Raw genomic sequence first — 17177 nt, forward strand, 5'->3', positions numbered from 1 at the left:
CGTCAAGGGATGCGAAGGGATGAAACGGAGACTCACCCCGGGCCACGAACAGAACCTGGTATGTAGGGCAGGGACTGATGGGTCTCCAATCCCCTGATCGGCAAATTATGACTGCTGGAGGGGTGATCGCGGGTTCGCGTAAAGGAAAGGGCGGGCGTCCATGGCGCTCCAGCTGATACTCGTGAGGTATTCCACGTACTGAATTCCTCCCTACGGAGGGGGTCAGCGGTAGCCATCCTCAGTGAGAAATACATATACTGTATGCACTCTCTACGAGTTTATCGCCTCGTCCGATTTCCTGTTTGCGGCCTACACTCCACATATAATGTCGACACGAGACGAAGAAGCACGGCAGGTCGCCCCCATTGCCATCGTTGGCATGGCCTGCCGGCTTCCCGGCAATGTCTCAACGCTGGACGATTTCTGGACCATGGTGTCGCGATCTCGCGATGCGTGGTCCCCCGTGCCCAAGGAGCGATTCTCGAGTGATGCCTTCTACCACCCAAATCCGCAGAAGGGGGGCTGTTTTAACCAGCGAGGGGGTTACTTTCTCCAGCACGACTATTCGAAATTCGATGCGCCGTTCTTCCAGATGACGCGGCAGGAAGCAATCGCAATGGGTGGGCTTTCCTTCTCCTCAATGTGTCCAACGAGCCACGCACTCATGAGAAGTAGATCCACAACAACGGCAGCTTCTGGAGTGCACATATGAAGCCCTCGAAAACGCCGGGTTGTCGAAGATGTCGGTTTCTAGCGGTAAAATGGGGGTTTTTGTGGGCGGACGATCACCAGACTATCGGATGGGGAATCTCAGAGATCTGAACCAGGTCCCTATGTTTGATGCCACGGGGAATCATCAGTCGATGCAGGCCGCGTGGTTGTCGTACTATTTCGATCTCCATGGGCCGTGTCTCACAGTTGATACTGCCTGCTCATCGAGCGTATCTGCTCTACACTTGGCCGTTCAGAGCATTCGATCCGATGAAGCTGACGCAGCGGTTGTCGCTGGATGCAATCTTAATCTAGAACCCGCTGAATTCGTTTCCATGTCCATGCTTGGGTAAGTGCTGAGATTGAGGGCTGTCAGCGCACAGCTAACCCGGGCAGTATTTTTAATGATGATGGGAGGACATATTCTTTTGACCACCGGGCGAAATCCGGCTTCGCTCGCGGCGAGGGTGTTGGGTGTCTTATCCTGAAGCCGTTAGAACACGCTATCCGGGATAACGACCATATTTACTCTGTCATTGTGAATACTGGTGTCAATCAAGATGGAAGAACAACTGGTGAGGCTTTTGATTTCCCTCGGGACATACCTACAATTCTTGATGGTTTGACTCACTCCATAGAAAGGTATCACGAATCCGAGTGGCGATGCTCAAGAAAAGCTCATCCGTGAAGTCTACACGCGCGCAGGGATATCGACAGAAGATACAGGTTTTGTCGAAGCCCATGGGACAGGTACTAAAGTCGGTGATCCGATCGAAGCAGGTGTTTTGTCGCGCGTCTTCAGTCCTGGACGGACGAAGCGATTTCCACTCTATGTTGGCTCCGCGAAATCCAACTTTGGTCACTTGGAGAACACGAGCGGTATAGTCTCGATCATCAAAGCCTCACTCATGCTCGAGAAGGGCTTCATCTTGCCCAATGCCAACTTCGAAAAAGCGAATGACGCTATCCCGTTCGACAAATATCATTTGAAAGTTCCCACGACTATTCGCCCCTGGCCCAAGAACAAGCGCTTTATTAGCATCAACAACTTCGGGTTCGGTGGCTCCAACACACATGTTGTCCTGGAAAGATTCCGACCACCTTCCGACACCGAGACATCATTCATCGAAGCATCGCCCAGGTTATTTGTTCTATCTGCCAATGACGAAGCGGCAGCAAAGTCCATGATGACGAAACTTTCGGTCTATATCGAGCAACACCCAGAAGTATTTCAGAAACGTTTAGCGTACGATCTCGCATATACCCTTGGTCAACGAAGGACGCACTTTCAATGGCGCGTCGCGATTGCCGCATCTGGGTGCAATGAGCTGGGCGCAGCTCTCCATGGTGTCGACGTCCGCCCTAATCGGGCCGTCAAGTCTCCCAAAATCGCCTTTGTTTATACCGGTCAAGGCGCGCAGTGGGCTCGCATGGGTCAGGAGCTCATGAGCAGTCATCCAGTTTTTGCGAATACCATGAATGCTGCTGCTGCATGCCTCGAGAAATTTGGCGCCGATTTCCCGTTGATAGGCGAATTGTCGAAGGGTGGGAGTGAGTCCAATATCAACCAGCCGCATATCTCTCAACCTGTATGCACAGCAATCCAGCTCGCTCTCACCGACCTGCTCTCATCCTGGGGTGTTAAGCCATCCGCAGTGACGGGACACTCTAGCGGTGAAATCGCCGCTGCTTACTCTGCGGGCGCCATTTCCTTACAGGATGCCATGGCAGTAGCATATTATCGTGGTCACATCGCACGGAAGATCAAGCTTGAACATCCCGAGATCATCGGTGGTATGCTCGCTGTCGGCAAAGGGCCCTTGGAAGTAAAAGCCATTATCAAGTCGGCCGGCCTGTCGGGGATTGACGTGGCTTGCGAAAACTCACCACACTCTGTCACAGTATCTGGTGATGAAAGTGCTTTGAATGATCTGTCTGCTATACTGGAAAGCAAATCGATCTTCAATCGCAAGTTGCGTGTCGACATCGCATACCACTCCTCTCATATGCAGCTTGGAGCAGACGAATACGGGAAGATCATACGACATATATCACCCAAATTGACAGACGGAATAGATTTCTATTCTTCGCTGCTGGGCCAGAAGCTTGATACGGGTCTAGCTCTGAATGCGTCGTACTGGGTGGAAAACTTAACCAAGCCCGTCCTTTTTTCATCTGCGCTTGAAACTCTTTATGCTGAGAGTAAGCCAGATCTTGTCGTGGAAATAGGACCGCATTCTGCTCTTGAAGGCCCGATCAAGCAGACGTTCAAAGGAATCGGTCAAGAGGCAGCTTCGGAAGTCAAATATCTCCCTTCGCTGGTTCGCAACCAGAACGCAACCATTACAGCCCTCAGCCTTGCAGGAAATCTGTTCACTAACGGCCAAGCTCTCGATTTCGGGGCAGTGAACCAGACCGATGACCAGGCTGTCAAGCCAGTTGTGCTCACAGACCTTTCGCCGTATGCATGGTCTCATCAGAAATACTGGCACGAAACGCGAATCAGCAAACAACATCGTCTAAAGCCATTCGGTCGTCATGACCTTCTTGGTACGCTTGAGGATACGTACAGCGAGGCGGCGCCAACTTGGCGTAATGTGATTTCGACTGATGACCTGCCGTGGCTGCGTGGTCACAAAATGCAGTCTTTGACGACCTTTCCACTTGCAGGATACATTTCCATTGCCATCGAGGCAGCCTCGCAGCGAATTCAGCTTAGAGGCGTCTCAGCAGACCAGATTGCTGGGTTCCGTCTTCGGGAGGTTCAGGCTTCAAAAGCTTTGATCCTTGATGACGGGCCCCCTTACGAGACACTTGTGGCATTAAAGGCATACTCCGAGGGTACGCGGACATATTCCAAGGATTGGGATGAGTTCACCATCTCCTCGTGGACGTCTGGGAGAGGCTGGCTTGAGCATTGTCGCGGTCTTATCAGCGTCAAGAAAGTGCAGTCCGCGAACCCGGTCAAGGCTGCTCAGCTCCAGGGCGTAATCGGTCGACGAGAGCATGCGAGCCGTCTGATCGATAGCGACCTGAGCTTGGATCGATTCTATGAGGAGCTGCATTCTCATGGTGCCGGGTACAGCTCCCACTTCACAATCCGGCCCGGCAGCATCCTCAAGGCACGAGGAGAATATTCCACTTGCAATGTCACCGTGCCAGAAACAGCATCAGCCATGCCATACTCTTACGAGACGCCTTCGAAAGTTTCAACCCCGTTCATGGACATATTCTTCCAGCTTGTCTTTCCAATCCTGGGTGCTGGACGCGGCGAACTGCAATCTCTTTACATGCCCTCGTCGGTCAAGGAGGCCGAGATTAGCTGCTCACTCCCCAGTCAACCGGGTGACCAAGTGCAAGTGGTGGCACATGGTTGTCCAGATTTCTCTAACCCCGGACCTGTTGACTTCAACTTGGAAGCCTGGCATGACACGCAGACTGAACCCGTTGTCAAAATCTCCGGGTTCAGGATGACGCCGGTGTACAGTGACAATGAAGACAGCCAAGGGGTGCGATCTTTATGCTACTCCTACGACTGGGTCCCTCTTGAAAAGCTTCAGGCCAATGGTGCTGGCCAGAATGGAAACCACACGAATGGTGACAAGGCTCTGGGCAACGGTCAATCCGACGGATCAACTATTAACGGCACTCTTTGCGTCCACGGCAACCATGTGCCCTCAACACCAAGCACCCTCGACACTGACTTGATTCTCGTCACCGATAGAAACGATAAAAACCCACTTGTGTCTGCTCTGTCGAATCTCATCGAACTCCGAACCGGATATAAACCTCGCGTCTCGCCTTTTTCCCATGTACAAATTTCGCCTTCCGCTCAGTATATTTTCTTAGCCGAGTTGGATGCACCGATTCTCCATAACGCAACTGCTGAGGTGTTTGACCGCTTGAAGAAGCTGTTGACTACGTGTTCTTCTGTCCTTTGGGTCACCTCTGGTGCCTATCATTTTGCCGAACACCCTGAGTGCAACATTAGCCAAGGGTTTCTCCGCACTATTCGTTCCGAATCCTCCAAGTCTGCGGCTACGTTGGACCTAGACCCCAATAGTCAGCTGGGAGACTCCGATCGTGCCAAGCTGATATTGCAGGCGATAGAGTCGTCGTCTTCTCTGCCGGAGGATGGTACCCCGGTAGATTACGAGTTCGCCGAAGAGGATGGTCATCTAGTAGTACCTCGCGTGGTTGAGCGAGAGGACATCAACCTGTCCCACCATCGTGCTACGCAGTCAACAACACCTTATCCCCAGGACTTTAACCAACCAGGCCGCAGACTCAAGGTCGCTGTTGGAACATATGGGTCGCTTGACTCGATCTACTGGAAGGACGAACCGGAACAACCTCTGACAAACGATGAGATCGAGATCAAGGTGGCTTTCACTGGCATGAACTTCAAGGATGTTGTCATCGCAATGGGCCAAGTTGCCAGTCCCTACCTCGGCGTCGAGTGCAGCGGCACTGTCTCTCGTGTTGGATCACAAGTCAACACTCTCAAGGTCGGTGATCGCGTTTGTGCCATGTCCCTCGGGGCTTATGGCACGTACGCGCGATGCCCGGCCACAAGCGCCGCCATCATCCCCAATGACATGACATTTGATGTTGCGGCCTCTATCCCAGTTGTGTACAGCACAGCTTATTATGGGATTGTCGAGCTCGCACGCCTACAACCGGGAGAAACGATTCTGATCCACGCAGCGGCCGGTGGTGTCGGACAAGCGGCCATCCAGCTTGCGCAAGACATCGGCGCCGAGATTTTCGCAACCGTCGGAAGCCTCGAGAAAAAGCAGTTCCTCATGGAAACGTATGGCATCAGCGAAAATCACATCTTCTACAGCCGAGACACTGCCTTTGGGCCTGCCCTCCGCGAAGTCACCGGAGGCAGAGGGGTTGACGTCGTGATCAATTCCCTGGCGGGCGATATCTTGCGCGAATCGTGGGAGTCCCTGGCAGAGTTTGGACGGTTTATTGAGATCGGAAAGAAGGACATTACGTCCAACACTGGGCTTGAGATGTCGAAATTCGAGCAGAATTGTACATTCAGCTCGGTCGATTTGACGCTGGTTGCGGCGAAGAGACCAAAGATTATGGGGCGGGTATTGAGTGCTGTGATGAGGTTGCTCGATGACAAGACTGTCAAGCCGATTACGCCAATCTCGATTGTTGGGATTTCCGAGGTTGAGGTTGCTTTGCGAAACCTGCAGAGTGGAAGGACTTCGGGCAAGGTCGTGGTGAACCATCTTGTTGACGAGCAAGTCAAGGTATGCACAGCGAATGGCTACATTCCATTTCATTCGATCGACTGATCGCATTGTAGGCTACGCATCCAACGACCTACAGCTTCCTAGACGGAAACGTTACGTATTTGATCATTGGTGGCACTGGAGGTATTGGTCGCTCTATGGCCAGACGAATGGTGGAGCGTGGAGCGCGCCATATCGTTCTGCTTTCTCGGAGTGGGAGAATGAACAGCCAGCTAGAGAAACTGATTGTCGAAAGCCAGACTGCCGGAGCATCTATATACGTGATGCCGTGTGATGTTGGCGACCAGACTGCAGTGACATCTCTGGTCACATATTTGCAGGCGACTCTGCCCCCGATCCGAGGACTCGTCCACGCGGCGATGGTGCTCAAGGTAAGCCTACCACCGCTAGAATGCTGGAACACACACTGATAATAGACAGGACGTTCTTTTCGAGCAAATGTCGTTTGAGGACTATCAGTCCGTGCTGCGGTCCAAAGTTTCTGGCGCATATAATTTCCATCAAGCCCTTCTCGACACCCCGTTGGACTTCTTCGTCATGCTCTCCTCGGTGGCTGGTATCGTGGGCAACAGAGGCCAAGCGGCGTACGCTGGCGCGAATACCTACCTCGACGCATTGGCTCGCTTCCGTCGTCGCAAGGGCCTTGCGGCCTCGTCGCTTGACCTGACAGCTGTCGAGGACGTCGGGTATCTGGCGGAGAACGCCTCTCGCCAGGCGCAGGTCGCCAAAAACATCTCCGGATCGGCAATGAACGAAGCGGACGTCCTGGCGTTAGTGGAGAGCGCGATGGCAGGCAAACTGGGCACCGACCAGTGCATCACAGGGCTGCACTTTGAAGACGCGTCTTCATTGCCGTACTACGCCTCCGATGGCAAGTTTTCGCATCTCCGCGATGCGGCCCTTGCCAGATCGGCCGCTGCCGACGCCAGCGGATCATGCTCGTCGGCCGAGCTCCCGATCGCAGTCCAGCTGCAGCGGGCGTCCCTTACGGAAGAGGCGCGGGAGCTTGTTGCGACTGGGGTCCGACACAAACTTGCTGGGATCTTGATGATCTCACCGGAGGACGTGAAGGCGCAGCCCGCGACGCGGTCCATCAGTGACATTGGGCTGGACTCGCTCAACGCGATTGAATTGCGGAATTGGATCAGTAAGGAGATACATGCGCATCTACAAGTGCTTGAGCTTCTTACGAGTGGGAGCGTGGATGACTTGGCGGCTTTGATTCTGCGGAAAACGAGTCTTAAGGGTGTGTGGTCCGAGGAGAAGTGAGCCTGACAGACAGCCTGTACTCTAGAATTTATTAAGTGCCATATTATATGTAATCACAAGGATTATATCCTGTTAAGACTCCTAACTGCATACGTTGGGGGCGATTTGGATATGTAGGACAGTGTTGTGTGAGATGGAGTAAGAATGCTAGGGGCCAGAAAAAAGCCTCGGACCTAACAGAATCGATCTAGACGCAGTCAGCTTTATACTTTGTGCAAATCGGGACATGCTCCGTAGACAAGCCTCTCTGCCACTGCAAGGCGAAGGGAGGAATTCCCCGAAGATACGACATGCAATGCAACACCACCCTCGGGAAGGACGAATAAGGTGCTGGTATTAATAGATACGAAGAGTATATCGTGACTATTAATATCAAGGGACAGGCGTCGGCACAGCCCCCGCCTGTCACGATGGGGGGAGCTCGTTCGGGTGAAGATGCGCACAGCTAACGGTTTGATACGAAGTGGGAGAATGTCGATCCTGCAAGTGAGTGAGCCATCTGCTGTAAGGAGGCAGGCATCTTCTTGTTGGATTGCATCACATTTGGGCTTAGTAGGAATGAGAGAGGGAGGGGGGCGATTGATTGTTTGTTCGATTGTTGGGTTGTTGGATGCTCCCTATATAAGACAGGAGACCATAGATATGAAGTACTGGGACGATAGTGACAGTGTTATAACAGTGTTAATTTCTACTTTAGGTTTAGTTCCCTGTGTATACGAACCCTCCATACGATACAATACTAGCCCAGTACTTCCGCCCCATGTGTTATTGTCTGGTCGGATTCCGTGCACGTTGACCATCTCAGGCTGTCTGCAGTCTTCATTAATGCCATTCTTGCACCGGACTCTGCCGATCATCCTCCATATTTAGCTATTTAGCCCCGTGTCTCCCGCTGCAGAGCCCAGCAGTGGGTCGCGGTCCGTATAAGGAGTCCGTATAACTACGCCGGCCTCGTTTCCTTTCGAGTTATAATTATCATGACTGTCTGCTCTGATTATAATAATCTCCTTCTTACATGATCACTCTTCTCCCCCCCGCATCTGCACGCATTGCTTCTTTCTTTGTTCCTGTTCCTCTTCCCTTGAGCATGTGGTGTCTGTGACTGTTGCACAGACCCTTCCATCAGACCAATCCCGCCATACTTGATATCGCCTGCCTTTGTCTTGCATTGACTGCAGGTCATCCCTGCGCGGGGAATATACGACAAAGAGGGAGCATTGGTTGCCTGCATCTTTAACAATCCAGTCCCCGATCTATTTCAGGCTGTCAAGGGCTGGGCCATTCTGAATCGACATCGCCATAGAAACAACATCTGGTCGGCCCATTGATCCCTTGACAAAGTCCGCAAAGAGAAGACATAGAGAAACAAAGAAATTGCTGGGGATTCGAGTAGATGGGTTCTTGGACAGAGTGGTAAAGCATTGCTTGTCTGGACGGCATTGTCGCCCCTTTAAGAGCAATAAAAGACATCGATAACCACAACGTGAACGTGCTTCCTTCCTCTCTTCTCGCCTGGACCCTCCATCGATAGCCCTAATCTTGGCGAGAGGCGTCTTCCAACATGAGCGTACTGGGCACGTCACTTGTCGAGATGCCTGCAGCAGATGATGGCTGGACTGACGACGAGCTGTACGATGACCACTGTGTTTCCCCATTGTCAGACAAAAGTCCCCGAAACCCGGGGACCAATTTCGTTCGCCTCTTCCCCGAGCTGGCGTCGCTGGTGTCGCCGATGAGCACCACTGGCGCCCAACCACTGACCGTCCATGGGCCTCTGCCGGGCAGCGGCCGCAAACGCTTCTATTCAACCGACACAGACCACACCGCCGATTCCTCTCTTTGTTCCAACGACCTCGCAGACAGCGCCTCGTCGTGTTATAGTCGGCGATCCTCGGTCACGAGTGTGGGCTCCGAGCCGTCGAGATCCGTCTATAGATCAGCCGATGCGTTCTCGATCATCTCCCCCATCAAAGCAGGAGTGTTTGACGACTCTGTATCGGTGCGGAGGGCGCCATCGACGGCCCTGGTGAGATCTGAGACATGCGACTCGTCGCAGGATAAGCCGCTGCCGCGTGAGCCAGCTATCCAACTAGCCCCGCTGGCTATCAGGAACAGCACGCCGCAGAGTACCACGAATCCCGGTGGTATGGATAATTCCCGGCTCCCTGTCTTTACCCGTGCAAGTACTCGACGTCGTCGCCACCAGCCAACCCTCTCGCAAGCGGCGGAGGAGTTAGAAAACGCCCTGGCCGGAGTCATGGAGCCTGGAGACACTGATATACGGTTGTCGGTTCTCGATGCGCCGCTCCAAATCAGCCGGGGGAATATGGATATGATCCCGTCGCGGCCGCCTCCGCTGCCACCCATTGATACCCGAGTTGTCTCACAGATGCGCGAGCAGGTGCCACCTGTACGACCAAAGCACCAGAGGAAGTTTCACAGAAGCATGATTCCTTTTTCCTTTTCGATTCCAGTGTTTCACCGCAGGCATCAACGTGTGCACGGGCGCACGCGCAGCAGTCCGGATGTATTGGAGTCCCCGACAGTCCCCAGTCAGGGACAGCTAGCATACACAGAAACGGAGACGAGGATGGACGTTTTAGAACCACCGAAATACCCACACACAACCTCTCCAAGGCCCCTGTCAGCGGATGGCGAGAGAAAACTCCGTGCAAAGCTGCCTCGTCTATGGACAAGCACGACCGAGCTCGTTAACCAGCCATCCAAAGAGGTTGACAACGCTGGGACAAATCCACATCAGACAGTTGATAAGACTGAGGAGAAAATGGTGGTCTCTTCTAGCAAAAACCCGAACCCTAAAATAAATCACCAATACTGTGAACTCGAAGCATACCCATCCGCACCAGAAATGATCTACGAACTAGACAGCGGGCCAGCCCCGAAGGATACGCCCGTCACAATCCAGGTCTATACAGTGCCAATGCCGACGACGATGCCCGACAATGTTGCTCTCGCGCTTTTTAAACAGGTGTGCTCCCTGGATGATCTGTTCCATCTCGCCACCATCTCCCGGCAATTCTACCGCGTCTTTAAGGCCCACGAGCTCGAGCTGATCAAGCGGACTGTCTTCACAATGTCGCCACCCGCATGGGAGCTTCGTGAAATGAGCCCTCCATGGGACAGCGAATGGCAGATCCTGGTCGACCCCGATGCGCCGGTACCGGAATATACGGCCTCCAATTATCTGCGCTGTTACGCCATGGACATCTACACCTTGGCTCAGCTTAAGTCTTTGATCTTGGCTCGCTGTGGGACATTTCTTCGTCCGGAAACCGTTCGTGGTCTGGCCGGTCTAGACACTGCGCGGGCTGCAGAACTCGACGACGCCTTCTGGAGAATCTGGACATTCTGCCGTATCTTTGGTAGCGGCAAAAACCGGGAGGGAGACATTCTAGGCCAGCTGGACTGGCTGAACGGGGGCGTCGCCGCCATGAACAACCACAAGGCAATGTCTGTCTCTCTTACCGAGCCGTTCGGCATGAACAATGTCTTGTTCGAGCCCCCGGCTGGGTTCGCTCGAGGGAACCTGGGCGGGCTTTCGCAAAGCCAGCTGTACGATATGACGGAGATCTGGAACTGCCTCGGGGTGCTCCTACAACCGATCCATGGAAAGTGCAAGGAGGCACGGGAGACGGGGATTTTTGAAGGTCACAATGTGTCGGACAAGAGCCCTTCCAAGGAAGAAGCAGTATTGGGTAAGCAGATCCTTTTCCCGGTTGTGTGTTTATCAAACTAACGCGATACTAGAGGAATGGACGTTTTATATCCTCTCTCTCGGACCGTCCGCAGTGCTGAACCTGGGCTCCATCTGTCCAGCGGACAACGGCCTCGCCACGTTCCAGAGGGCCAAAGTAATCGGCCTGACAAAATGGGAGCAGTCCGAGTCTGGTATAAGCCGTGCCTCGTTCCTCAAGGAAGCCGTCTCGAAAGCCTACAAGCCTCGCGAAGAACCTCGACCTCGGGGATCTCCACGACCCCCATCATCCCGTTCCTCTGCCTCCCACACTTCAAATTCCAGCACCGATGCTGCTGTCAATGAGGCCCCCGTCCCAAGCCATCGGCGCAGACAAACTGCGTACGCAGAGCAACTCCGCAACCGCAAGAGACAGCCAGGATCACAGCCCAACGTATTTGCCGAGGAGCGTCCCATCTCGAACTATGGCTTCATCATGAATCGTCTCGCAGGCTTGCCGCACGAACAACCGCCCCTTTTGCCAGTGTCTCCATCGATCATGACGCCGCTATCGCCGCCGCGCGCGAATTTCGGTGTACCGACATCTCGGTCAACGCCGTCGGCTCAACCGGTGCACACAGCGCCGCTGAATCAACCTGCTCATCCTACACATACCACACCTCCGACCCAACTTGCGCCATCTACTACCCCTATGTACCGTCCACAAGTCCTAGACCCTGTCGACCAGGCCCTCGAGTTGCTGGTCGGTCAGCTTGGATTCGCCGAGGAGGACGCGAAATGGGCCTTGAAGATCACAGATACTGGCGAAGGCATCAATGCCGACGCTGCGGTGGACCTTCTTTTCCAGGAGCAGCAGCGATTGGGAAGTCGTACTTCTGTCTCATCGGGCCGCAGTAGTCTTGTTTCCTCGGTCATGGGCAGCCAGGCTTCTTGGAATGCGGGTTGGAGATGGGCGTGACCTATTCCCATTTCGGAGTTGCTCACGTGGCATACCTTTAAGGGCCATGCATTGAAGGGCTTTTTGTCTAGTCATTTGGTGATGTTTTGTTTTTCCAGCATTTTGTGGAGTTGCCCGTTATCATTGATACCCATGTCTGATTCGATTAATGCATTAGACTAGATAGTTATTGGAAGTGAATATGTAGATTCTAGTTATATATGAATCGCTATATTCTCTGGGATTCTACATTTATTCAAGGGACATTTTATCGTGGACTATGACCATCTTGTCTACCTCTTTGGAAGCCAGAAACAGCCACCTTTCTAATTGTAACCAGCCCACCAGCACACTGACAGTCGTCCATCGTTTTGGCATACCTGTTGTTCTACCACCCAAGCTATTCTCCTCAATGAGGCGGCCAGGCCGGAGTCTGCAAGTATATAATTTGATCTACTAGCATGGGAACGAAATGACATCATCTGCGGCGTAGCCACAAGCCCTGGCAACAAATTCAAACTCATGATCGTTTCTGCAAGTTGGTAGGCGCGACCATTCCTCCTTCGATACGAGTTGACTATCCTCGGTACCTGCTTTCTCATCCTCTTTCTTAGCCCTGTCGAACATGTAACGGAGCACTGCCCGAGAGCCCATCTGCGTACCAGCGCGTCGCAGGTAGTTCTTGGTATGAGGTGGCCACTCGCTCTGGTTGTCACGGAACCATTCGAGATTCTGTGCGGTGGGAACTTTTCCCGCCTTAAGACACTCCACGGCAATTTGGAACATATTCACAAAGCCTTTTCGTAGAGACTTGTTGGTTTTGAGGTTCTCTCGCACCTCGAGATCGAGATGCTCGAGCCTGAATCCGTGAAACATTATCCATAAGCCGCCATCATCAATTCTATACGGCGCAAGGTCAAACGTAACCTCGCCTTGAATGATCAAAGAGAACCTCATTCGGGGGGATAGGAATCCTCCAACACACCCTCCGCATGTACATCCGTAGCGGAGGTGTGCTCTATTCAACCCCAAAACTTCCTTCCCAATCAGCAACGAGAGACAGAACACTGCGGCGTCAGGGTACCCTTCAAAACAGTCTGATATGTGCAAGATCCGGAGTAAGCCGTACTCCTTTCGCGTGCGTATTGTCTCTAAAGTCTCATGTAACGCTTCGAGCGGAGTGTACCCGTCAATATTACGGGCCGTCTTCCAGCGGTTGGCGTTGTGGACATTGTCGAGTAGCCACTGTGTACTCAGGGGCTTGAGCTCGCAAGCTGTTATATGTAGAAGCGTAGCTTCAGAGTTCGTAACTCGGTCCCAGCCAATCTCGTCGTCCGCATGAGTGGCGAAAAAAGTTTTGAGCTCTTCGTCCATCAGAGTAAGGGCTGCATGATGCAGCGGCAACGCGTCACGAAGTCTTTCCATTTTCTCCATTTTCTTTTTCTTTGCCCCAGAAAATCGATCTGCTTCGTAGATGACTTCGAGTTCTTCGTTCTCAAGATCTTCAGCATGGCTTATACGCGGGTCGAAATCAGAAGCCGCCGCAATGGCGCGAGACTGATGCTGGAGGTCAAACGAAAATGCGAAACACCGGGATGCTCCGATTCGGCGAAACCCACACGATCGCCAAAAGTGAATAGCACTGGAACGAATTCGAGTCCGTATCGCCAAGCGTTCTTCTGCAGACTTGCCCACTAACTGTGGTTCGATATCAGCTGTTAGTACTCCGGGACTAACTAGAGCATGCAGAGTCCATGCTAGCTCAAAAGCCTTATGAGAACCGTAGGAACGATCCGCATATTTGCCATCTGGCTTGTTGTTTAGGCAGAACAGCCGGGCTTTGTTCAGAAGTAAAGACACTGTTTTCTGCCCCAGACCTTTCCGGCGCAGATTCGGTTCTGTGACATGAAGTCTTTCGATCAGGAAAAGAGGGCCATGGTCAAGCTCATTTCCCCATACTCCAGTTCCTCTTTGCACTGGATGGTCCTTGTACTTGGCCCTGACTGTTCCATATCGATCAAAGACATGGAAAGCCACATCGCATGTTTCCTCGCTGGGCTCTTCCATCTTTTCCCAGAATTCGGAGCGGATGCCCTCTCGACTAATATACCGAGCCAAAGCAGTGGCGACAACGACGCCGTCGCAGGTGCATTCAGCGACAAAATTTGTCATCCATCTAGATTCGCCCATTTCCTCATCGTACTCATTGGTCAAAAAGAGCCGAATTTTCACCGTTTGTGGCGTATCACCGGAGGTGATGTACTCGTGCTCTTCAATGTCCCGTTCACGATCCAGGTCTTCACGCTTATCTTCCTTCCACCATTCTTCTTCCTCAGAGTCGTCGAATCCACTGTATTCAGAGATATCATCTGTTGACTCTTCGTCTTCGAACTCGGCTCCTAGTCGTCAAAGAATTGTCAGTATACCTGGCACATCTTGTAGGGTTTTACGCTCCCTTTGTGTTAGTGAAGGGAAGAAGAGCGCACTGCTTCGCTTGAGGGATTCTCGGTCCCCTCTCACTTCCTGTCCATCACATTCCTTTTTTGCTCTGAACCTTGCTTTCCGGTCTGGTATGGGCGAGGTCCTTAGGACGTAGGAGAAGCAACGGCAGGTGAAAAGCCGGATGGATAAGGGAGGTGGTTTTGTATTCGCCGTCAAGGTCAGTGTTGTGTCCAAATTGGCAGGGACCCTCCAAGCTGCTGGCAACGTCACCAAATTTCGGTCACGTTCGATTCGGCCCACGAGGTGAGCATGCGTCTCCGGGTTTCTAATATGGGAGACTTTGACACAGCCTCGCGCTAATGCACGGGTGATCACACTGGGCTCTGCGCTATGTTTCAGTTGTTGGCTCCTCTATGGCGTTATTCGGTCATATTCATCTTGGTATCTCTTAGCGGTTGTGGAAGAATCGACATTGGATGTCGTTCGGCTATGACCATTCCGAAGAGTTTCAAAGATCTAATTATGGTTAACTACCCTTGTCCATTCCACTCGAGGATCTCTATCACTACTAGTCAGGATCTTGAGGGGTGGTCGTTCTCTCGTCTTTTTGCATGGCGAAAGGGGAGATTATATAGGTCGTCAACGAGCGCAAGGTAGAGGGGGTAGAGAGGATGAATGGGAGAAATCAAGAAGGTAGAGAATAGATAGGGCGAGGCTGGGTCTCGTGCTCTGGAGTATCTAGAGGAGGGCGGCGTCTTAGTGCACTAAACAGACACGGATTCCATCTGTTGTAGCCTTAGGCTCTGAAGTTGCCTCTTGAGGACTGGCGCGCTTCCATACGGAGTATATACCTGAAGTCATCCAACGTCTCCACGACCTTTACTGGGTTAAAAATGCAATTCACCCTCTCTTCTTGAGCTTCATCCCTCTCACCTTGCAGGCACGATCAATTCAACGATGGAAATACCAAGTAACCAACTCCTCCGGCCTTACGCGCCGGGGTCGCGCTTAGCGCTGCAGGGCCTCGACTTGTGTCAAACCACGTACACGGTCATTTTTGGTTGTCAGACTAACACATTGGGACTTTTTCCACTCCAAAAGCTGGCTAAGCGCCGAAGAACATTTCCCCCTCCTTTGAATCACACCTGCCTTGCGGTGTTTTCCTCCATGTGTGCTGATAATATTCATTCTACTCCATTCTCCCCACCAACCAACGGTCTTCCTACATGCTCTCCTGTAACCTACCATGGAGCAAGTAGAACGGGGGTTCCCGGGCTCTCCTGAAGACTACACAGTAGGATGGATCTGCGCCCTCGAAGAGGAATACCTATGTGCATGCCGCATGCTTGACGAAGAACTTCCTGGGCCTGAAACAATCGATGATAAAGATGACAATACGTACGTCTTTGGCCGCATCGCGAAACACCGGGTAGTGATCGTTTGCCTTCCTCCCGGTCGTTATGGGGAGAGTTCAGCCGCTCGTGTGGCCCGTGATATGGTTCGAACGTTTACAAGACTACGTTTTGCGTTGATGGTCGGTATTGGCGGCGGAGCACCCACTCCCCAGAATGATATCAGACTCGGAGATGTTGTCGTAAGCCAACCAGCTGACGGATTCGGGGGAGTGATACAATATGATTTTGGGAAGAAATTACAGAATGGTCGCTTCCAACGGACAGGCCAACTGAACGCTCCACCGGAGAAACTGCTGGGGGTGCTACCGGAGATGAAAAGACGTCACAACGACAAACGACTGCCCGATCGACTTGCCGAGCATCTTGCGCGCATGGACGATATGGAGGATTACAAAAAGCCAGACGATGACCGACTCTACCAGACCGATTACCACCATGTTGGAGAAGAGGATTGCAATCAATGCGATCCTCGCAAGATGGTCAAGCGCTCGAGGCGCCAGAATGGTCGTGCTATGCATGTCCATTATGGTACCATTGCGTCGGGAAATTGTATTCTCGAGAACGCCGTCGTGCGCGATGCATATGCAACAGACCCAGAGCTGAACGTATTATGTTTTGAGAATGAGGCTGCGGGTCTAATGAACAATCTTCCGCCTCTGGTGATTCGAGGGATCTGTGGCTATTGCGACACTCATCGATACGACGAGTGGCATAAATACGCTGCATTGGCTGCGGCAGCCTATGCCAGGGAGTTGCTACTTGTCTTACGGCCACAGCGCGTCGACACCACGCCCATTTGGGCGGGTCAACTTGTGCACGAGCTACGAAAAGGTCAGATACCCGCCACCCAATGTACAGAAACTTGAGGCTCCATCCTTATGACACCTCGCACTGACAGCTTTCAGTTGACCAAAAACTGACAAATATCCTTAAAGCTCAAATGTACGGCGACGATGAGACCATAGAGGTAATAGCTAACTCTGCGCAGGGCCATCCACAATCGACTTAGATCCGTCGAACAGAAACTTGATTTTGCGAGGTTAGCTGTTGCTAAAGGCACAGACTTTGATCCTGAGAATGGGGCATAATGAATGTCTTCCCGGGGCTGACCCACAGTTGCTTGACGACCGAATTCACAAAACAGAAATGCATATTCTAGTTAAGCAGCCTGGCGTGCACTGAAAAACCAACGGTCAATCAGATAGTTGCAGTCCGACAAAATCTCCTATGGTGAGTTTGTTCTTCAAGAGGGCGAAAAAGATCGACACAATAGAAGAGGTGTTTCTGACCAGAATAGCATCAACTTTGTGTACAGTAGCCTCTGACAGGCTGTGACGGTGTGTTGTCCCTGAACACTTTATATATATGCAATAAATCAGTAAATGTCATTTGTGGTCTATGTATGGTTGTATCTA

The 17177-nt window shown here is 52.3% G+C and overlaps 4 protein-coding genes across 4 annotated transcripts; 3 read left to right on the top strand and 1 right to left on the bottom strand.

Moving 5' to 3' along the window:
- Positions 1 to 325: 325 nt before the first annotated feature.
- ATEG_07067 (type I polyketide synthase) lies at positions 326 to 7253 on the top strand (the record flags this gene model as incomplete). Its single annotated transcript, XM_001209753.1, has 6 exons — positions 326 to 620; positions 676 to 1060; positions 1108 to 1286; positions 1354 to 5981; positions 6038 to 6355; positions 6405 to 7253. The coding sequence occupies 6 exons, from the start codon at positions 326 to 328 to the stop codon at positions 7251 to 7253; spliced, it is 6654 nt and encodes a 2217-aa protein (XP_001209753.1).
- A 1561-nt stretch (positions 7254 to 8814) lies between these two features.
- ATEG_07068 (uncharacterized protein) lies at positions 8815 to 11926 on the top strand (the record flags this gene model as incomplete). The annotated part of the gene is made up of 2 exons (XM_001209754.1): positions 8815 to 10969; positions 11022 to 11926. 2 exons carry the CDS (start codon positions 8815 to 8817, stop codon positions 11924 to 11926), a joined length of 3060 nt encoding a protein of 1019 aa, XP_001209754.1.
- Positions 11927 to 12503: 577 nt separating this feature from the next.
- ATEG_07069 (uncharacterized protein) lies at positions 12504 to 14436 on the bottom strand (the record flags this gene model as incomplete). Its single annotated transcript, XM_001209755.1, has 4 exons — positions 12504 to 12508; positions 12568 to 13603; positions 13643 to 14255; positions 14426 to 14436. 4 exons carry the CDS (start codon positions 14434 to 14436, stop codon positions 12504 to 12506), a joined length of 1665 nt encoding a protein of 554 aa, XP_001209755.1.
- A 1157-nt stretch (positions 14437 to 15593) lies between these two features.
- On the top strand, positions 15594 to 16850 carry ATEG_07070 (uncharacterized protein; the record flags this gene model as incomplete). The annotated part of the gene is made up of 3 exons (XM_001209756.1): positions 15594 to 15941; positions 15996 to 16593; positions 16807 to 16850. 3 exons carry the CDS (start codon positions 15594 to 15596, stop codon positions 16848 to 16850), a joined length of 990 nt encoding a protein of 329 aa, XP_001209756.1.
- Positions 16851 to 17177: the final 327 nt, after the last annotated feature.

This window comes from Aspergillus terreus, genomic scaffold (genome assembly GCF_000149615.1).
Source record: "Aspergillus terreus NIH2624 scaffold_10 genomic scaffold, whole genome shotgun sequence".
Lineage (NCBI taxonomy): Eukaryota > Fungi > Ascomycota > Eurotiomycetes > Eurotiales > Aspergillaceae > Aspergillus > Aspergillus terreus.